Here is a 21,961-nt window from a genome sequence, read left to right as displayed (position 1 = left end):
TGCTTTGAAAATGGAGATGATTTGATAAATTCTGGGGGTGTCTGAGTGAACGAGCAGTCGTTATGAACCTAGCTCTGCAACGACCTTTCACATTTTCTTATGTAATTATCGGGTAACCCTAGAGATAGATGTTTATATCCCCATTTTGTGGATGAGAAAACCGAGTCTCCAGAGACTCACTGACTTGTCTGAACCCCCAGAGCTGAGTGGTGTAGCTAGGATAGGAATCTGCCTTTATTGATTGTTAATTACTATCGTATCCATGCTGAAGTGGGCAAGGACAAAATTGAGGAATAAATGTTGTAAGCCCCACCCATCCCTCCACCTCAAAACTCCAGGGAAATGGATTTAAGGAATTGATAGAATACGATACAGAAATTATCTGGTGTGTCTTCATCAGCCCTGGGATTTCTAAGATCTATGAAATGGAAAGTGTAAGTTCTAAGTTCTACTGAGAGGGAGTGTGTGTGTGTGTTGTGCACACAAGTGCCATGCAGCTTTTTAAATAACCCAAGCTGGTATTGAGAGGAGAATGTAAAGAGAAGTAAGTAGATCTTGGCATATGTTGTGAGTGCCTGTGAAGATCAGCACACCCCATCATCTCTAGACTGGGATAGTCCATTTGAGTCCTCTTTCCTCTGGGTCCACCCATTCTCTCCTGGAGCCCTTTTTAGTTGGTTTTTCATCACTTCACTTGATATCTATATGCACTGGGTAGTATGGAATCATCCTGAAACATTACCACGGTGGTAAAGGAAGCCTGATAGCTTCTTACGGCTTTCATACCAAAGCAGTTAGCCTGACAACAGATAAATGAAGGGCCAAAATGATGGTGGTCATGACAAATTGTCTCTGTGGAATCCCTTTAGATCTGATGGAAATCTCTACTGAGCAAGACTTAGACTAAGCAAAAGTACAGAACCTAGCTCTTCTACCAGAAGAGAGAAGTATTGCTGGTGTTTTAGCTTCCTCAAAAAGTGGAAACTTTGCTGTACATAGCAGCACCCACCTTTAATCCCAGCACTCAAAAGGAAGAGGCAGGTGGATCTCTGTGAGTTTGAGGCCAGTCTGGTCTATGTAGAGTTCCAGACTAGCCACATAGTAAGACCCTGTATCTCAAAATAATAAATATTTTTTTAAAAGATGAGAACTTTATCAAAACATTCTATGAGAGAGTATTGCAACAGAGTCCACAGACCCTGGCATTTGGCCACATAGCTATGTTACCTAAGCAAATCACTTAGCTCTTGGTTCTGACCCTCATCTGTGAAGTGGAGTTACTAATAGTGCCTCTCTATCCTGATGTAGGGAGTGAACGAAATAAGATGTTATATACTTGGGGCACGTATAGTGTAGGATGCAAGTATTCCGTAGCTATAGCTAGTGTACTTTTCTCGAAACCCAACACCAAGCTATGACAGATTTTTTGTCTTTTAGATTGTTTTAGTTTATGAAACATGATGTATCTGGGAGCCAAGCAGAGGAACTAAGAATACCCATCAGACAGTTACACCATGGCTTCCATTTAGATGTATGATGCAGCTTCTGTAAGTTTGGAAAGATGTGTCCAGGTGTCTGAGTAGATTTTGAATCACTCTTGAGCTGCTTGGGAATGGAGTGAAGAGACGAAGACAAGTGGAAAGAATTCTCACTTACAGCAATACTGTGCTTTGAGGGATTACTTGAACAGAGGTAAATGTGGTGCCGTTTGCTGCAAGGTGGACTGGTCATTCACCCCATTAGAGTGACCCAGCATTGGCAGGAACACAAGCTTAACCGGGAAAACCATTCGATTACTTATAGGAATGTCAGTACCCCTATTTCTTCTGTTCTCCTTCTCACCATGTCTTTTGTGCTAGACTTGACATTTCCACCCATTGCATTTTTTTTTTTAAACCTCCTGACAGAGGTTTGCTGAAAAAAGATCAGCATACCTCTGTTTAGGGTCAATATTCCTAGGAATCTTTCGAAATAAAAGTGGTGTAGCAAGAAATAGGGTGGGGCCGGAGGACTAGCAGAGGAATGTGTGAAGTGCTTTACCAGCATCGCTCAGGACAGTCTTCATAAGTGGGACACAGGTTAGGTGAGAGAGCTTGTGATTGATGTGGAAGTAACTTCAGCATGCCTTCTTTGTTCCCAAGGCAGAGCGCCCTCTCTTTGAGGGGAGACATGAGCCGCTTCCTGAATGTGTTGCGAAGCTGGCTGGTTATGGTGTCCATCATAGCCATGGGGAACACGCTCCAGAGCTTCCGAGACCACACTTTTCTCTACGAAAAGCTCTACACTGGCAAGCCAAACCTTGGTAAGAAGTCAAAACTGTCTGGGCATCATAGCACATGCCTATAATCTCAGCACACAGGAGGATAGGGCAAGAAGGTTGAGCGTTCAAAGCCAGTCTGGGCAACTTGGTGAGCTCCTATGTCCAAAAATAAACTAGTTAAAATAATGAAAAGAAAAGAATGTAAAAAAGTATATTCTTGCTGGGCAGTGGTGGCACACACTTTTAATCCCAGCACTTGGGAGGCAGAGACAGGCGGATTTCTGAGTTCAAGGCCAGCCTGGTCTACAGAGTGAGTTCCAGGACAGCCAGGGCTACACAGAGAAACCCTGTCTCGAAAAACCAAAAAAAAAAAAAAATATATATATATATATATATATTCTTTGTAGCACTGACCTAGTTGCCAATTCCAAAGTCGGCCAATATATCTGACCAACCCAGGCTCCTTATTAAGTCTGACTAAGAATCCAATTCCAGAAATAGCAGGTGGTTCTCATGCCTAATCTAGTCGTGGTAGCCAGTTGAACAGCAGTTTTCAACCTGTGGGTCATAACCCTTTGGGAGACAAACAACCCTTTCACAGGAGTCGCATATCAGATACCCTGCATATTAACAGATTTACATTATGATTTTAGTTGTAGAAGTAGCAATGAAATAATTTTAAGATTGAGGGTCAACGTGCACAACATGAGGAACTGTATTAAAGGGTGGCAGCTTTAGGAAGGTTGAGAACCAGTGCAGTAGAATAATAGACCATGCAGGAAGCACTTGGCCCTTTTCCCCAAGCTTCTCTCCACTCATTTGCCACTGCCCTGGACTATTTGTGTGTTGAGAAGCACTCGCACGAGGGCAAGCAAGGAAATGGGATGATGTTGGTTCTGGAGTGCTGCCCGAAAGCCATAAAGAGAAAGGCTAGAAGCCTTTTACCGTAGCTCAGTGCCCTCATTAGAAGTCAGAGCGTGGCACAGGTGGTTCTAGTCCATGTAACAGGTAGACAGTTACTCATCCAAGATCTTCCCAAACTGAGGTGTAGTCCCTGAGTAGATCCCCCAGATCCCTCCAAGTTCCTCTCTCAAAGCCACGCCTCCAGCCCACAGTGCCCTCTCCCAAGTCCTCAAGCCCTCACTGCATGTCTGTCCACTGAAGCTGGCTCTTTCACCCCGCTGACACGGAAGTACTTGGAGCTGCATCACTGATTGACAGCAGCTGACAGCTCTTATCACATTTATAGCTAACCCAGATCCAGACTGTGACCTACTCTTTTCTCTGCAACATCTGGGTAGAAAGAAAATTAAGTAGGCTGAGCCTTATTTTGAATAGAGTTCACATATAATGGGAGTCAAGAACCTGGAGGAGTGAGCAGGAAGGTTATTTTGATTTTTTTTTTTTTTTTAACTCTCAGTTGCTGCTGCTCATGGGCAGTCATGGAACCTGTGTATGGAGCAGGGCTCTAGAGAATGGAAACTTTCCCTTCATCTTAGTCTGGTTTTGAGTATCTCACACTGGAGGGATTTCTTCAGAGCATCTTTGGTTTCTAAAGAGTATATCCCCAAATAGCTGACATTCGAATATTTTCTCATTGCCACCTAAAAGGTCTTTGGTGTGTGAATTTAGTAGAGCTGTTTGTGTTTCCAAAGACTAAAGAATTTTTAAAGTCCAAGAGAATGTTAAGCCTTTTCGTTGTTGTTATTGTCCATTGATTTTTACACACACACACACACACACTATGGTGCTAAGAACCAAACCCAGGACATCTTATCTTGTATGCTAAGTAGGTGCTTTACAACTGAACTATTTCTAGACTGTTTTTACCCTGCAAGAGACAGATCAGCAAAAGAACTAGCTGTGCTTTTAGCGTTTGAACATTTGTAATCCACGAGGGGCTTCAGCTCATTGGCTATACACTGGGTGCTTCTAGAAACCACTCCTGTCAGAACTCACCTCTGGAGAAGACCATGTAACTGGTCAGGTGTCCAGACCCTGGTAATCGTATAAAGCTCCCTCAGGTGATGGCAGAAAGCAGTCAGGGTCAAAAGCCACTATTACGGTGAATCGACTCAAATTTTCAGAGCAAGATATTTAACACAACAATATCACAAGGAAGCCGCCAAGAACAGGTGGTCCCAGCAAACCCCAGAGAGATAGTGCCTGTTTCCACGTCCATGTACACAAGAAGCCATCCTGGCTTGAACTCTGTCCCAATAGAGCAGATAAATTTTCTTAAAACCATGTCTTGAAGACATCTCCATTGGTGCTGGTATCTGGTCTCTCCTAGCAGTCTTCAAAGTCTATTGGTTCTCCTAGGCCTCTTGTATGTTCCTACCCAGATCTGCTACATTCCCTTCCAACTATAGACATCTGAAGGGGATTGAGTGCATTCAGAATTCCTTCCATTCCTTCGGGGGCCCACCGGGAGAGGTCAGGCTCAGCTGCCTTCCATCCGTCACCAGGGAAGCAGACTAGTGTAGGACAAGGCTCACCTCAGCCCTCCTTCTCACCGCTCTTGCTTCTTTTTAACTGCACAGTGAATGGCCTCCAAGCCCGGACCTTTGGGATCTGGACGCTGCTCTCATCAGTGATTCGCTGCCTCTGTGCCATTGACATCCACAACAAAACGTATGTCAGGGAAAGAAGGCCTTTGGCTTCCTTTTGTTGGCAATCAGGCTCTGCCCATGTGCCCTGTCCTGCTGTTGGTACCTGTTGAGTCACTTTACTGCATTAGCATAGCACTTAGAAAATGAGAGTCCTGAACCATTCTAGGCCTGAAATCCATACAGGGCTAACAGGCCATAGCAAATGGCCTGACACTGTCCAGTGGTTGGCATCATACCCCTTGATTAGAGCACACCTTCTGCTACTAAAGAACTATAGTGCCGTGTTCAGTTTAGCCTCAGGGTTTGGTTTGGTATCATTTCACTGTGCTGGGGATCAAATGAAGGACCATGAGCATAGCTGACAAATGTTCAAGTGCCAGGCTACATTCCTAGCCCTGTACACACCTTCTGCACATTCCTCCTTAATCAGAAATCCATGAAAAAAAAAAAGAAAACTAACACTCTTCCCCCACACTCCATGTGTATGTGTTTGTGTGTGTGTGTGTGTGTGTGTGTGTGTGTGTGTGTGTGTGTGTGTTCTTTTTCTTACCCCTCCCCTCTCTCTTCCTTCCCATAGTCCTTGGGGCCAGAAAAGTTGCCCAAGAGCAGCTTAGCAGCTTCACAATAAACCTGCATTTAAAAATACACACATACATATATACATACACACTCACTCTGAAAGAGACAAACACATGCTGCCTCTATAGAGTGAGACATCTTGTCTAGATGATGCCATACCCAGTTGTGGCCACTAGAGAAGGCTCAAGGTTTCTTGCCTGCAGTAGTCATCACTGGCTTGGTAGAAACAGTCATTGCTCAATTGGCTGGGTGAAGCTGTCAGAAGGCTGCAATCTTTTTATCTTGTCCCTCCCTTCTGCAGCTGGAGAAGAGAGGAAGCAATCTTTATGGCTCCTCGCTGATCTTGCCAAGAGCTCTCACTTCCATGACCTTGTCTGAGTCTCTTAGCAACCCCTTGGGGGAAAAGGGGTAGTGATTTTCATTACTGATTTTGCAGTCTAAATATTTTAAAAATCCAATTAATTTAAGTAGAGGAAGCCTGACTCAAGTGGGATTTGAAGCAAGGCCCTTTGATCTTACCATCTTTATTTTTAATTTTTTTTTTTTTTTTTACCTTGAAACTAAATTACATGTCCTAGATTGATCACATATTTTTAGAAGCAGGATGGTTTAGTGGAAGCTGCCTGGGGTCGGGAAGGAACACACTCCACTTGCTGTTTTGTTGGTAATCAGGTTTATTGCCTTGCTCTGCATCTGTAAAATGATAATAGATAGCTGCTTTACCTCTCAGGGGGAATGAAGAGTCTGCAGGCTCGGATAATCACTTTGAGGACCTTTTACCACCATGAAGACTTGCTGATGGGTATTCGGGGTGTGGCCTCTGTTCGATGTGTGTTCCAGTGAACAGAGAGAAGTCATGCCCTCACCTCTTCCCCCCCCATTCGGTGTTCTCTCTTCTGACCCCGAGCAGCTGCAAATGCTGACTTGCCGTTTCCAGTCCTCTCTGGCTTAGGACTTTGATCCATAGACCTCTGACCGGCATCCCGAGCTTATCAGCTATTAGCCGGAAATTCAGAATCACCTATGTTCACACACACACACACACACAGAGAGACCAACATGTCCCAGCATGATAAAAACCAAATTTAAGATACTGGTTCTTTTAGAAAGAGAAGGAAGGAGAAGACAGTCAGGGCAGGCTACAGACACGAATGTTTTCAATTTTTAGTTCTTTAATATAAAAGTATCCATCTGGAGGATCTAGCTCAGAAGCAAAATGCTTTCCTGGCATTTATGAGGCCCTGGGTTTGATCCCAAAACCAGAAAAAAGGAATGTAAACCAACGGTCCAAGTGTTAAAATCGACAGGGTGAGCCTTTGTCATATCGCGCTTCTTTACAGTTCACTATCTTCTTGGAGTGTTGCCTATTTTTTTTCATAGTTTACAAAAAAAGAAAAAAACAGACATCTAAAATTAAAATGGTCAGCCACCACCTCATTATCAAAACTGATGAACAAGTTCTTCTCTGGGCTCTTATATGTCCTCCTCAGACCAGATTTTAGGCCAAGACATAGCCAACTGTACCGCAAGAGCATCTGAAAGCCTCATGCTACTTAGTCCCCATTCAGTACATTCATTTATAGTTCCGTCACACAGTGCGGGCTGGCACATGGCCAGGCACCTGCCAGGGTAGTCTTAGGCTGCAGAATCTGTCATTTTGCACTGAACACATAAGTGAACCTAGTCCTGAATTGTTGTACTGCCCAAACTGCAATCCACACTCTCCCATAGCTGAGTTTTCTACCTCACTGAGTCCTAGATGCCCACTGTGGCTGCTCGGCCTGCCTCAAAAAACTTGAGATTTGTCCTAGAAGAGAAGAGCTTGGTGTGATTAAGTAGCCAGGTGTATCTGAGGAGCGTGTGTGCTGTCAACCGCGGTCAGCCGACACCCTCTGCACCAAACGTGCAGTAATGTTGGTTCCCATTTCTGTCTGTTCCCTTACAGACTCTATCACATCACACTGTGGACATTCCTCCTTGCCCTGGGACACTTTCTCTCGGAGTTGTTTGTATTTGGAACAGCAGCTCCCACAGTTGGTGTGCTGGCACCCCTGATGGTAGCAAGTAAGCCCCGGGCCACCCTAGACTCCTGCAGTGGTGGGACTGGGGCAGAGGACAGTGTGCTGGGCCAATAAGGTGCTGTTTCTGTCCACTATTAATCTTTTCTGTGTGTTTAAGGTTTCTCAATCCTGGGTATGCTAGTTGGGCTCCGATACCTAGAAGCAGAACCAGTATCCAGACAGAAGAAAAGAAATTGAGACCAGCCGTGCCAGCTCTGAAACATCATCGTCTTCCGCCTTTGCTGTCTTCTTTATTTACCCTCTGTCCTTAAATCATTTCTGTTGGCTACGCATCCTTAGCTCCTTCATCTAGGTCCAGCATCTTAAGCTTTTGAGAGGGTTTTTTGTTTTTCGATTTTGTGATTTTTTTTTTGTTTTTAAATTTTTATAAGGTATTCATAAGAAGGTCTGCTTAACATGCTTGTATAATTTAGAGTCATTTAAAATACTCTTAGTCCTTCAAGGTCAAGGAATTCTGAGAAGCCACCTAATGTGTCCTCCCCTAGCTGTAACCCCTCCAGGCTTCCTTTCCCAGTCCTTTGCTTCTCTCCCTTTCTCTGCATTCCTTGATCTGACTTGTGTGGTGGGAACAGAACTGTGAAACCGCAGCTGCTGCCTGCTCAGAGCAGCTGCGAGCAAGGGCTGCGTCAAGGGGCTGAGCACACATACGGCTGGACCCAGGACTCTGAACCAGCCAGGGCACAGGCAGTTCTTCTGAGAAGGGCTGCCCTTGGGAGCAGGACCAGGCTCCTCTTTTATCTACAGGCGGATGAAGGTTGGAAGAGTCTGGGCTCTTTTTAGACCTTTTGGTCAGTTGTATTTGTGTAATGCATTTTATAATAAATAGGGAAACCTTCTATTCTGATCCGTCTTTGTACTTTGGCCTTTCCTAAGAACATTTTTACCCTCCAAACCCTCCTTACCCAACACAGGAACATCACAGTCTGCTTCGCCTTTCCACCCACTGTTGTCAGTAGGACATCTCAAGACCGGCAAAGCAGGGCTGCCTCCAGCTCCTCATGGTCAACTTGCTAACTTGCATTCTTGATGCCAAATCTTCTCTTCTACCGTCAGGACTCTCATTGGCAGGCTCAACGGTTACGGCCTTTTTCCATTTTCTTCCCAAAGAAGCAGATTCCTGAGAACAGCTAGAGAAAGTAGAGCAAAGCAGCCTAGATCACACAGCCCATGAGCGTGTAAAGAAGCGAGGTCAGGCCAGGCGTGGGGGGCAGATCTTTAATCCCAGCACTTGGGAGTCAGAGGCATGTCTGGAAGCCAGAAGGAGAGTGGGGGGGCAAGGCTAATGCCTCCACATGAACTTCAAACAGAATTCTGTAAGAAAGCTAGGTGTTTGAATCAAGGGGTAGAGCTAGGTAGATGATAAATAAATAGATCAGAAAGATCTTCCTGAGCTGGAGTGTCTCAGCTGAGACTCAATGCCCAGAAGGTCATTTGAAGCCTTAAATGGTCACTAAATGCCACTGAGGCATTTAAAGCAAAAAGAGCAGCAACTGTTGAAGGAATGAACACTGAAGCTACAGGAGGGTGAAGGCTGTAGCTGTGAAAGGCTGGAGGTCAGAGAATGAAGGAGCTCACAAACATAAGGAGGATGGCTAATGTTTTAGTTAAGCACATAGAAAGCATCAGTGCCTTATAGGGAAAATTACCTTAAATGACTTTAAACAGTAAACATGCCGTGGCTGTTGTAGCCAAAAAAAGGTAGGCTTCCGCCGGGGAAGTGGTGGCACACGCCTTTAATCCCAGCACTAAAAGAGAATGCAATTCCAGACCTCAGATCCCCACGGCACTGGAAAGTCAGCGCAACGGGAAGAATTACCTTCATCCTTTCACTGGTTTAAGAAGTGGGTCCTGGGCTGGAGAGATGGCTCAGTGGTTAAGAACACCGACTGCTCTTCCAAAGGTTCCGAGTTCAAATCCCAGCAACCACATGGTGGCTTACAACCATCTGTAATGAGATCTGATGCCCTTTTCTGGCATGTCTGAAGACAGCTACAGTGTACTTACATATTATTATTATTATTATTTATTAATAAATAAATCTTTAAAAAAAAAAGAAGTGGGTCCTTCTGGAGACCGTCTTAGAAGGGGTTGAGCGAGTGTAAGATGATGTGGCTCCCTGGGCATACGTCATACAACATGCGAGTCCAGAAGGTATGAGATGCAGGTATGCACTTAGCACATACTATGAATATCAGACTCCTTAGGAACTGGGCTCAGTCCCTCCCCGCTGACTAGTAGATAAAAATTGCTAAGAAATAGAGTGCCAAAATGTCACGGGCATGGGGTACATCTCAAGGCAAGAAAGATGCAGAAAAAGTGACAGCTGTGAGCCTGGGTTAGATGTTAAGCAGATCAGAATGGGGAAGACGAGGAGGGAGTCCCAGTTGAGAGAGAGTCACCAAGCTGCCACTGCCAGAACCAAGCTGTGGACACTAGCTAGGGCAAGCTGGTGTGGGTCTGGGGTGGTCAAACAAAACACTTCAGTGCCCTTTGAGGTAGCGCCAAAGACAACATTGGGCTTCCCTTAGGGAGGAGCACATTCCAGCATGCACACAGGACGGGAAAAGTCAGGGTCACAGGTTGGCCACTGAGTTATAGCTTCTATGTAGGCGGTCAGGAACCTTTAAAGTCTCTTTAAAAGTCCAACAGGATGTTAACACCCTTGTCAACAAAGGACGCAGATGCTGTGCTAGACCAAAGCCTGCCTTTACCCCAAGCCATCTCCCAGACAGTCTCAGGAAAGTGGAATAACCTGGTGGGGACCTCCCAAAGCTGCCACTACCTCACTAAATGATGAGGCAGACCACTTTGAAAATATTTATTGCCTTAAAATATCTGGTATTACAAACAGGAAATACAAATTATGGGTGTTTTTTTTTTAAATAAAGAAATGGATTGAGTAAACATGTCCACTTTGAACAATTGAAGAAAAAACACCTTTCTCTTGACAGAAAGTAAGGCATCTCTCCCATCCCTAACACTCCCCCCACCAGGCTGCTGCTTCCCTCCTATCCACTGCTCAGGTCTATACACAAACAAACACGCATATGTGCAAGCGGATCCCCTCTGGCCTGATACCCCAGTAGTGCAGGCAGACTGGGTAATCTGATATGCTAAGGCCAGACAACCCAACAATGACCAGAGTTGCTCAAGGCACAGGAGTAATTACCTGCCAGTTTCTCTTTGGAGAAAGACACTACGAAAGCCCATGAGTATAACCAGCATACAGGGTGGGTAAGAAGGTCAACTGGGATTGGTTTAAAAAGAATCCTTTTAAATGTAAAATATCTGACAAAGAATCTGCCTCGCAGGGACAGAGAGAGGGTTTGGTTGTTCAAATACAGTCCTCAACATGCATGGGATAGTGTTCAACTAAACCAGGTGTGTCTGTTTTAAGAGCCACTTTCTACCTCTCTCCTTGTGTGTCAGAGTAGAGTGAATGAGGCTAATTTTTAATAAAGGTTAGAGCCATCAGAGAATGACTGCATTTCCCACTGTAATATCCAATGAAGCTATTCTGAGTAGCCTGGGACACCAGAAGGCCCTGGGCGAGCACCACCTCTGTAGGAAAACACCTTTCCATCCCAACCCAGTTCCAGTTCCACACACTCATAGTGGAATCCTGCACTGTCTCACCTTGGCAGAGAACCCACTCTAATCGGTTTTGCCTTTGGGGCCACAAAGGTTTTGTCTGGTTTATTGGCATTTAGTCTCCTCGGCTCTCAGGAAAGATGATCTGAAGAAACACGCAGTTGGGTTGGGGGTGGGGGGGATTGGTTAAGGCCAAGAGTCCAGATAAAGCTGCCTTGGAATGATGGAGGCCTGTTGTGGTGCTTCCTCTCATGACCCTCAAGCAGTGCAGTCAAGCCATTCTCAGTAAGAAGAGCTCTTAAGACATTAGAAAAAGTTAATATCCTGAATAAGCTTTCTTAGGATAATTTTGCAAGCATTCTCCACGAGAGAAGAAAGGGATGATAGAAGGCAAGAGACCAAGCAAGGATGGACTCCAACACCCTCCACAGCCTCTCCCAACACTAGCCCAAGACCTAACAGGGAGTGTGGACCAGAATCCAGTCTGCATCTGGAGAGAGGTGAGGTTTTCCCCGAGTAAACCATCCAGGTTCTCAGGGACGATCCAGTAGGCCTAGGCACTGCCGTGCAAGGCACACATCTTCGAGCTGCTTCTAAAAGTTTGCCCGTGAAAATCTAGGTGCTGGCAGTAACAGCTAACTGGAACCAAGAGGTGAGTGCCTGTGTTCCTGAGTCTCTGCCAGCTCTCTCAGAGATGAGTCTCCGACTGGACAGTAGGTACCTTGCTGGTATTGCTCACCTCCACCTCCTCCTCTTCCTCCTCCTGGACTTTCTAGAAGGCAAGGAAAACAGCCCTGTAATTGAAGCATAAGGAGCTACCTCTCCATGACCAGTCCCAAGCTCAGGAGGCTACTCGGTGTCCCCATAGGCACGAGGAAATAAGCAGCCCAGCCTGAATGTGTCCCCCAGGCCCCCCACCACCATCACCACCCATCAGAGGGAACAAAGCCAGCCTCCTGTTCCCTAGCCCCAAGCTCACCTCCCCATGTCTGCAACTAAACTGTCCCTGGTTCCAGGTCGGCACCTCCCTCAGAATCTCCAGCTAGCCCACTGGGAGGCAGCCCCCAGAATGAAGGCTTATCATGTCGTCCGTGGAATGGATGCCGTTCAAGCGATTTAAGACACTCTACCTAACTGTTTATCTAAACTCCCTGGCTATGCGGTTATCCATATTCAGAGAGAAGATCACTGCAGAAGCTTTTGGAGGGGACCAGTTTGGACATGGCTTCTTTGGGGAACGATGGCATGGAGGTCGTTTATAGAAAGTCTCCTGGCTCACACTTGGTTAAGTGGGTTTCAGATTAAGTATGGTGTAGAAATTCTCCTGCAGGAACCCTGGTGCATATTGCCAACTTGGGCATTTGACTGTCTTCTGATTGCCAAAAGCGCCTTGAACACAGACGTTACTACAGAGCCAGTGCTGCTCAGGGCCCAGAGGAGGGTGTCCAGGGCCAAGCCAGAGGCAATGCCGGCTGGACAAACAGTGCTTTTGTCCCTCAGAATGCTTGGGTTCCGTCCATGGCAAGGGCCACGGCTGTAGTCAGCCAGCCTTTCTCATTCTCAACCTCTCAGGCCTCTTGGCACCAGCTCTGCCTCAGCTGTGACTAACCCCCATTCAGACAACTCGGAGCTTCATTGGTCACTCTGCATTTGACACACACAATGTACACATGAGGAAGCCACCACCTCAAAATCACCATCAGCAATAGCTTGGGAAAGATGTAGCCCTACCGTCTAGGCGCTGGAAACCCAAAGTCTCATAGTCAAGATCATAGTCAAGTCATATTCTCGCTCTACCTAAACAGCATCTCACTGATGTAGAGAACGGGCAGCTGCAGCCAGACCTGATGTGTGCCCTGTCCTTGGCTGGGCTCTGACAACATGTTTATATCCAAGGCTCTGTGTCACACTGAGTACCACAGGGCAGATAATGATCAGGGCTCCAGAGAAAGGATGCCCTGACCACTGTAACCTCCTTCCTGTCAGCCCCATCATGACTCTGACCTGCCCTTAATTCCAAGTATGTACAGGGCCAAAATGCAAGGATACGAATGGGTGAGTCCTATTACAAAGACTTAACATATCTAGTCCCATTCAGTGCTGCCTCTAATATTCTATACTCAATGAGACTGAGCTAACAACTCCACTTGATTAACAAATGGAATCGATGTACAAGGATCTGGCTCCAATGAGAGTGAAGTTTTACAACTGAAAAAGTAAACAAGATGGAAATATGCATAGCTGTAGATGTGAAGTGTAGAATGTAATTGATTACAAAGTGTGCATGTGTGTGTGTGTGTGTGCGTGTGTGTGTGTGAGTGTTTATGAGAATATGTTCAAGTGAGTGCAGGGCCTGAAGAGGACCTCAGATCCCCTGAAGCTAGAGTTACAGGGCCTGGTGAGTTGCTGGGAATTAAATTATTAAATTCAGGCAATATAGTATTAGTATATAATATATACTCATGTGATATATAAATTTATTTACATTTCTTGTTTGCCTTTATCTTCCAACTTAAATACAGCAAAATCTCATGTCACATGACACTAAGTCACAGTCCCAATTAAAAAAGTTTTCACCAAGAATTTTATTACAGACTCCTTTTCCCAGCGTTATTGGGCAAAGTATTCTAAATCATTGTGTCTCTATATACAGCACAGTGAAAGCCCATGTCCATAGTGACCTTTGCTCTGAACACTGGGCTAGATAACAGAACTCCTACCTTGGGTTTTCCCTGTCTCCCAGTGAACTCTGTTACAGGCTCCTCCCCCTTACTATCTACTGCCTGCCAACTCTAGAATGTGATTTCAGAAGACAAACAGTAAAGAACTGAAGATTCTCAGTTATAAGCCAGCACAGCGCCTTGAATGCCTAAAGCACTTCCTACAGAAAAAGTTTTATCTTAGAAAATTGGCACAAAATGATAAATGCCCAGTGCTCATGTACACAACTGAAGGAACATTAGTAGGATTGGTTGCATCTTTCCAAAGAAATTAGCAACCCAAAAAATGTTTAAACCTGCATGACAGCTGATCCATTTTCCCAGGAAGCACTGTACACTTAGCATAGCAATCCAGCTTCCATCATACTAACCCCTAGCCTATTCATTATAATGGAGGAGGTCTATGTGTTTACCAATAAGCGCTAAGGGAACCAGGAATGTTAAATACATAAGGCTGCCCCTTCCACACAGGGTTATCCCTACCAAGGGAGAGATTCTGAACCCAATCTTCCCAGAAAGCTGGGAGTGGGTGTGGTTAATATCCTGGTAGCCTTTGTGACCTCATTGGATCCTCCCAGACTCTTACCTAAGCTTGTTTTTCTCAGTTAATCGATAGAACTCATCTTTATGGAAGGTGTCACGTGTACTTTACCAAGAGAGTTTCAATGTAGTCACCTCTGATCTTTACCTTACTTTGTTCCTCAAGGAGATTTATGTATTTTGTTATATACACAGGATTGAGTTAATTACCACCAGGAAAGTTTACACCAAATTGTTCTGTGCTTAAAAATGCCTAAAATAAACTACTCAAGAGTTAGACTCCCCAAACTTGAACCAACACCTGCTTCTTAGTTGTGTCAAAGCAAACTGCCTTCTTGCCTCCTACAGAACATTATTAGTCTGCAGAGTTTGGTAGTCACAGAGACAGCCCCTCCCCCATTATAATATTAACACCACACTCAAACCAAGTGAGTTAACTGGCCACGAATTATAGTAGTGTTTATAACAACCATAAATAATTTTAATGTCCAAGCAGAAAATTGTTAAATAAATTATGGCTTCCTCATATTAAAGAACACTATGAAGTCATTAAAAGTGCATTGTGGAAAATTACGAGCCTTGGAGTATGTTGTGGTAATTAGAATAGAGTCTATATAAAGAAGAAGGAGAAGAGCATTAGTAACGTTTTTTGCTAAATGATTAACAAAAGTAGCTGCCTTCTTGTGTCAAAGCAATTGCAGAAGTGCTGCTAGCTATTAATGTAACTAAAGCTGCTATACCAGCAATAATCAAGCCCACTACCCTCTTCCTTCTGCTTAAAGCCTGACACTTCTTGCAGTATTTGGAAAGTTTTTTGTTTTTTGTTTATTTTGTTTTTTTCCAGAATACCAAGGTCCTGTAATACTCACAGGCAATAAAACAAAAGCTGGTTGATAGACCACCATAACAGATATGCCAGATTTCAATACACTGACACAATTAGAAAGTGTACAGTCAATACAACTTACATTAAATACTGTAGAAGAAACAAAAGTAATTTTAACATGCTTAGTTAATAAAACATTAGGAGCCTTAACACATGCAGTAACACTTGTTTGAAATCCAAATCCTGTCCCAATTTTATCCACTGCAAATGTAACTTCATACAAGGCAGTTGTGAATTTTTAAATATCTCTTAAGATGTCCAGAACCAGCCTTCCAAATGAAGACTGTTATTTCCAATATTGGATTGATTTCTAGACCAATCCATGACTGAGTCAGATTAACTGCTCACATTAAAGGAAATAGAAGAGTCATTATAACAACTTCTCTATTTGATTAATTTTTTAAGTCAGTTTTCATGGTCTCCATGCAGTATTCAAGAGGATTAGATAGGAATTTGTAACAATGAATTGATATTCTTTATGATACTATTCAAATTATTGGAGAGGAGGTTCATAGTTTAAGAGTATGAAGCCATCTCGAGTGTCATGCTAAATACCAATGGATTTGTGTTACTTTGAAAATTTACAATGATAGTCACTATAATTGGGGAAAATGTCAAAGATACTTTGGCATAATTCTAATACCTCTCTGGATGTTCTAACCTTGCGCACTGAGATTATGAATTTAAAGAATGCTGCTCTGCTGAGCTTTGATGCTGCAGATATTGCTGATAAAATTGTGGCCTGAGGTCAGTATTCCCATTTTGGTCAAGCTTCAAGGATAGATTATATAGATTGATCATGCTAACCTTTCTTGTCCTGGGAATACTTTTATTCCTGCCCATTGTGATAAAACTTGCCTTTAACAACATCAGAATGTTGGCAGCCAAATACATGGCTTGAAACTAAAAGTGGATCATCATACAGTGGATCATCATTATTTAACAGGCTGTCAAGCCAAGGATGGGTAAGATTCTGCACAGAGCCTTACCAACCTAAGACAGAATAGCATTGCTTTGTTTGTTTGCTTGCTTTGTTTTGTTTTTATTTTTCAAGACAGGGTTTCTCTGTATAGCCCTGGCTGTCCTGGAACTCACTCTGTAGACCAGTCTGGCCTCAAACTCAGAAATCTGCCTACCTCTACCTCCCAGGTGCTGGGATTAAAGGCGTGCGCCACCACTGCCCAGCTAGGATTGCTTTTGATAATGCATATTCCATGATGGGTAAGGAGGGCATTCTTGTCAGAAAGACCTAGACGGAGGACTCAGTCTTGTTATTGAAATAAAAAAGGGGGAAAATGTGGAGAGCCTTTTGGGGTCACTTGCTTCTAGACACTTGGCAGGAATTTGACATCAGGCCATGACAAAAGAAGTAAGTTCAAAGCAGGAATCTAACTTTGGGACTCAGGAAATAGGCCCAGATTAAGGACATTTACTTTTGAGTTAATGCAAAGCTCAGAGCTGGCTCAGGAGAGACATTTGTGGCATTTCTTTTGTCTTGGTCATCCAGACTAGCCCCTAGAGAGGTGTTTACAGGTTTTTGTTTATTGCCTTGCTTGTTTCTTGACCCAGAACTGATCTTATTATTTTGCATGTACTTAAAATGGTATAAAAGCAGACTGGAAAAAATAAACCCTGCTTCAGCCTCAGCTGGGGTCATGCTAAAAAAAGAAGAAGAAGAAGAAGGAGAAGGAGAAGGAGAAGGGGGAAGGAAGAGGGGGAAGAAGAAGGGAAAAGAGATGGAGAGAGAGATCAAACAAACAAACAAATGACAACAAAAAGCAGGTGATTATCCTGTTTTAGCCTAATGAGACCTGTACTCCCAGCACTCATTAGGCTAAAGTAGGATAATCACCATGAATTTGAAACCAGCCTGGGCTACATAGTTAAGTTCTACACTAGCCACAGATAAATAAAGCCAAGGCTGAAGAGATAGATGGCTGGTTCAATGGTTAAAGCATTCTACAGATAAGTATGAGGACATTAGTTGAGATCCCTAGAACCCAGTCAAATGTTGGTGGCCATGGTGACCCACCTGTAATTCTAGCAACAAGTGGAGCCGGGATCCCCAGAACAACCTGGCTAACCAAAGTAGCTATATGTACAAGCTGGTTCAGCTAGACAGTCTGCTTCAGTGAAGAAGGTAGAGGATGAACAAGGGAAACTCCTGCCACCAACCATGGGCCTCTACATGCAGGCACATACCCTACATGTATGCAGGAACGTACATGGCAAGTAACATATTTCTAGATGTTAGAATTATGACATGATTTAAAGACTTTTGCATATTTGCTATGTTCATTTTTTCTATGAGGATGACATTATATCTGTAATGAATTTGATGGTGTGTGTGTGTGTGTGTGTAAAACAAAACAAATATCCTACGTCGGTTCCTTACACGCCCAATTCCTTTCCTCCTCACTTGAACCTTCCTCCTCCCTGCTGGGACTGAAAGCAGGCTCTGGAAAGGGAAGGAAGCTTTCTGCCACTGAGCTCCCCACTCTGACTTAACCCTATCGTTTTGGTTAAAGTGGTTTCCAGCTGACATGGGCAGATAGGAAACACTTCTGTTCTAGAACATACCCCTGGGTCCTAACCCCCATTGCTACCAGCTCCAGCTTCTTGATTTGTTCTTTTAGAGGTCTTCTGACAACCTGTGGGCTCCATCCCCATAACTCTGCCTACAAGGAAGCCATCACCAATACCATCACAGAGTGATCAATCCAGGTGCCTGTGTTCCCTCAATAGTCACGGGTACCAAGTTCATAGCAGTGAAGCCAAGGATCCAAAACTTAGCTCAGCACCACAAGAGGAGACAGTTTGTGACAGCAGTGACAATGTTCTGGAGACCACAACAGGAGACTGGAGGCTGGTTGAAAGTCAAAGATGGGGACAGAGAAGCAGCTCAGTAGTTAAGAGAACTGGCTGCTCTTACAGAGGACCCATGTCTGGTTCCCAGCACCTACATGATTGCTCAAAAACACCTGCAATTCCTGTTCCAAGAGATATGATACTTTCTTCTGGCCTCTGTGGTCTCTATGGTACACATAGATACACACACTCATAACACATAAAATAAAAATAAATCTTTTGAAGAATTATAGAAAAGAAAAAATGGAAGAAGATTCTAAGAAATAAGAGCAATACTGGACACCCATGAGGAAATTCTTTGGGTGCCATGTTTATGAGAAGTGAACTTGTCTCACAGTCCCCACAAAAACCAGTCCCTCTGGGAGCTCCTGGAAGCCCCACCTGTGTTACTACATCCTTATCAATAGCTTAAGACACCAGATCCTACCCACACCAAGCTCCCACACACTCACAGTCTCAGGAGCATCCTTGTTCGCCTTCTGTCTCCGAAGATCTGACTTAATGAAAGCTGGAGATCAAAAAAAGAAGAGCGTCAAAACATAGTCATCAAGCAAACCCACTGGTCAAGGTGACCTAAGAGACAGAATCCTCATTTCCCTAAGTGTTACTGCTATCCCAATCCCACGTCAGAACATCCGGATAGAACCGGCACCATCATCCTGAGGTACTGCTGGGCTTGAGAGGCAGAAGCCAATAATTATGCAGGCATTCACCTAAGGATCTCTTACAAAGGAACTTTATACATACTAACCACCACTTGCAACTCCTCGCTATACAAATTAAGAAAACTGAGGGCCCCAGAGCCTGGTCCACTTGTATAAGTTGTGGAAATCAACATCAAACATAGGCTTTCAAATGCCAAAAAAATCCTAACTCATCCCAAACAGATCCACCAAGCCCACTCATCTACCCCCACATGGGTGCTACCCATTATAATCATCAGTCAGTACGCAGGTGCCAATAAGTAGCCTGAGCCTCCTCTGGCTCTCAGACCTCCACTCACCTGTTAGAGCTGATCCAAGGGCAAGGAACACACACAGGAAGATGTTCCCAGGCACGGATCCATAGTTGTCAATAATCTGGCCTTGGGAGATGGTGAAGATGATCCCGAATACCTGGAAAAACATAGGAAGGCAGGGAACGAGGCTTAATCAAGTAGGCCATAGGGAAGGCAGGCAACGAGGCTTAATCAAGTAGGACATGGGGAAGATTAAGATGCCACATTTTTACAGGATCACAGCAAGGCAAAGACCAAAGAAAAAACAGGGCCCTACCTGTGCTGACACGTTGAGGAGGCCAGATGACACGCCTTCAGATTCTGGATATGTGAGCTCCACAGCAAACTCAAACCCCAGGGGCAGATATCCAGTCATGAAGAAGCTGAAGTCCAAACCCAGAGAACAAGGTGATGGAGTGCCTCCAGAACAAAACTGGGAGCCCTCCTTCCCCCTTTAGACTCCCTCCCTCCTCTCCTCCCTCCCCTGCTTTTCTCTTCCCAGCAAGTTATCTGGCCATCCTCTATGGTGGTGTATGTAAAAAAGGGAGCTCTCTGGGGATGTCTAGGCCTTGTGCTCAGTGGGTCTCTATTGTCTTCCACGTTCTTCCCCCCAGCAAGCAATGACACATTAGCATTTATGGAAGTAACAAATGTGTCTGGTGTGTTTCAGTTCAGTTGGGAATATGTGTCCCAGGTCCACAGGTCCTGGGTTAGAAGGGGAAGTCCTTGGACATTGGGCTACATTGTATATCACCATGGTTCTCTGGAACCTAGGAGGAGGAGTTTGGAGTTCTCTTTATTTCCTCCCCAGTAGGAGGCCATGAAGCACCGAGAGCCAGATATTTACCTCTCACACTCTTTCATGGACATGTTTATGTCCTGAGGGAAAATAGCTGGTAAGTGGAGCTCAGCAAAGTCTCTATAAAATGCCTGTCTGTGGCTCTGTGCATTTTGTCACCTGACAATCTGATGATGCCAGTTCCTCCCACCTGCACCATGCTCCCTTGTGTCTTCATACCATGTGCTCTCTCATTCCTTCCAACCACCCTACAGAGTTGGCCACACTCGTTTTCATCTTTAGATGAGGAGACAGAAGCTCACAGCATGCCTGTGCTCTAATGCTCTAAACCCAGAGAAACTAAATAGTCCCTAGAATCTCAGATGTCTTGAAGGCATAGGCCATTCTTCATTCCATCCCAACAGGACGGCTCACCTGATGGTTTTTGTTTTGTTTTGTTTGTGGTTTTTTGAGACAAAGACTCTCTACATAACTCTAGTGTATTGGAAACTGTAATTTACCATGTAGACCAGGCTGGCCTCATACTCCCAGAGATCTGCCTGCCTCTGCCTCCTGGGTGATGGCATTGAAGGTGTGCTTCAAGTATTAATAAGACCCTTCAACACCATGTGAAGGTCACATCTCCTGAAGCCAGTGAGGAGGCAGCAAAGGGTACATGCATTGCATCCTAGGCTACAGGCCACTCTAGGAGCCAGGGGATGAGTTTCCCAATTAAGTAGGTCAGACATGGAACTTACCCCAGTGTGCCAGCAGTGATGAATACTACCCACAAATGTTTCAGGTTCAAGGTGAATGTGTATACCACCATGCCCACCAGAGTCATGATATACACTACCAGGGTTGTCTCCCTGTAGATAAATGCAAAAGAGTTGAGTTACCTATTCTACTAACAGTACCTAGCAGGCTCATCTGTTCATTCCACAAGGACCTGCTGAATTCTATTTTCAACTCTCTGCAGTATGCTGGCACATCTGCCTTCATAGAACTGTCTCCATATAGGTGAGGAACACTAATCCAACAATTATTTATTTACAATAAATAATTACACCATGACCAGTGTTACAAAGAGCAAGACTAATAAATATGAAGTCATTCTACTAGCTGTGTGCTCTGTTTCTGTATAGACCTCTCCATATAAACATTGGCTATAGTCAAGATGTTAATGGTTAAGACTACTTAAAGCTTTCTCCTCCTCCTCCTCCTCCTCCTCTTTCTCCTCCTCTTCCTCTTCCTCCTCCTCCTCCTCCTCCTCCTCCTCCTCCTCCTTCTTCTTCTTCTTCTTCTTCTTCTTCTTCTTCTTCTTCTTCTTCTTCTTCTTCTTCTTCTTCTTCCTCTCCTTCCTCCTCTTCCTCCTCCTCTTCTTCCTCCTCTCCCTCCCCCTCCTCCTCCCTCTCCTTCTTCTCCCTCTTCTTCCTCTTCTATTTTTCGTCTCCTTCTTCCTCTTCTTCCTCTTCTCCTTATTCTCTTTCTCCTCCTCCTCCTTCTTCTTCTTCCTTTCTTTTTCCTTTTTCTTTATTTCTTTTTGAAAATAGGGTTTCTCTGTGTAGCCCTAACTATCCTGGAACTCACTCTATAAAACAGGCTTATCTCAAACTCAGAGATCCACCTGCCTCTGACTCCCAAGTGCTGGGATTAAAGACCTGAGCTACCATTGCCCAGCTCCCTTAAAGCTTTCAATACTACATTTGGAGTATCAGACCTCCATAGCAGCACTGGGCAGTAGTCTGGTTTGCTGACTCCCTCTGTAAGTTCTTCCTGTGGCCATTTGCACAGCTTTTCTGGTTGACTCTACTGGACCTGAACTACTTTGCTCCAGACAATGGAGCTGAAAGAGAATGTTCTCTAATCCTGAGCTAAGTGAGCTCTACTCTGAAGGCAAAAGGGAGAGCCTGTGGCCTATTCCCTGCTGCCTTTTTCTTTGTGCTGGATCTGATGTAAGATTCACCCCTCCCATGCTCTTCCACATACTCCCCTTCACAGGAGTGTCTTGTGGCCCTGCATTCTGTTCCCCGTACCTCTCTCTCTCTC

General features: G+C 44.5%; 2 protein-coding genes across 5 annotated transcripts in view; one reads left to right on the top strand and one right to left on the bottom strand.

Moving 5' to 3' along the window:
• The window catches only part of Erg28 (ergosterol biosynthesis 28 homolog), an 8,945-nt gene extending 569 nt beyond the window's left edge, over window positions 1-8,376 (top strand). The window contains exons 2-6 of one of the 3 annotated variants that reach the window (XM_031356644.1): window positions 1,438-1,692; window positions 2,142-2,302; window positions 4,804-4,894; window positions 7,397-7,515; window positions 7,630-8,376. In XM_031356644.1, coding sequence (XP_031212504.1) covers window positions 2,170-2,302; window positions 4,804-4,894; window positions 7,397-7,515; window positions 7,630-7,709 — 423 coding nt within the window. In that variant the 5' untranslated portion in view covers window positions 1,438-1,692; window positions 2,142-2,169 and the 3' untranslated portion in view covers window positions 7,710-8,376. The remainder of the gene's footprint in view (window positions 1-1,437; window positions 1,693-2,141; window positions 2,303-4,803; window positions 4,895-7,396; window positions 7,516-7,629) is intronic. The other 2 variants (XM_031356643.1, XM_031356642.1) reach the window with 2 other exon arrangements.
• Window positions 8,377-10,336: 1,960 nt separating this feature from the next.
• Window positions 10,337-21,961, bottom strand: part of Flvcr2 (FLVCR heme transporter 2) — a 66,838-nt gene continuing 55,213 nt past the window's right edge. For both annotated transcript variants that reach the window (XM_031356040.1, XM_031356041.1), the window contains exons 6-10: window positions 20,671-20,781; window positions 19,412-19,517; window positions 19,141-19,252; window positions 18,590-18,645; window positions 10,337-11,895 (exon numbers count right to left, since the gene is read on the bottom strand). In XM_031356040.1, coding sequence (XP_031211900.1) covers window positions 11,812-11,895; window positions 18,590-18,645; window positions 19,141-19,252; window positions 19,412-19,517; window positions 20,671-20,781 — 469 coding nt within the window. In that variant the 3' untranslated portion in view covers window positions 10,337-11,811. The remainder of the gene's footprint in view (window positions 11,896-18,589; window positions 18,646-19,140; window positions 19,253-19,411; window positions 19,518-20,670; window positions 20,782-21,961) is intronic.

Source organism: Mastomys coucha, unplaced genomic scaffold (assembly GCF_008632895.1).
Source record: "Mastomys coucha isolate ucsf_1 unplaced genomic scaffold, UCSF_Mcou_1 pScaffold6, whole genome shotgun sequence".
Lineage (NCBI taxonomy): Eukaryota > Metazoa > Chordata > Mammalia > Rodentia > Muridae > Mastomys > Mastomys coucha.
This window is presented reverse-complemented; position numbering and strand designations above follow the sequence as displayed.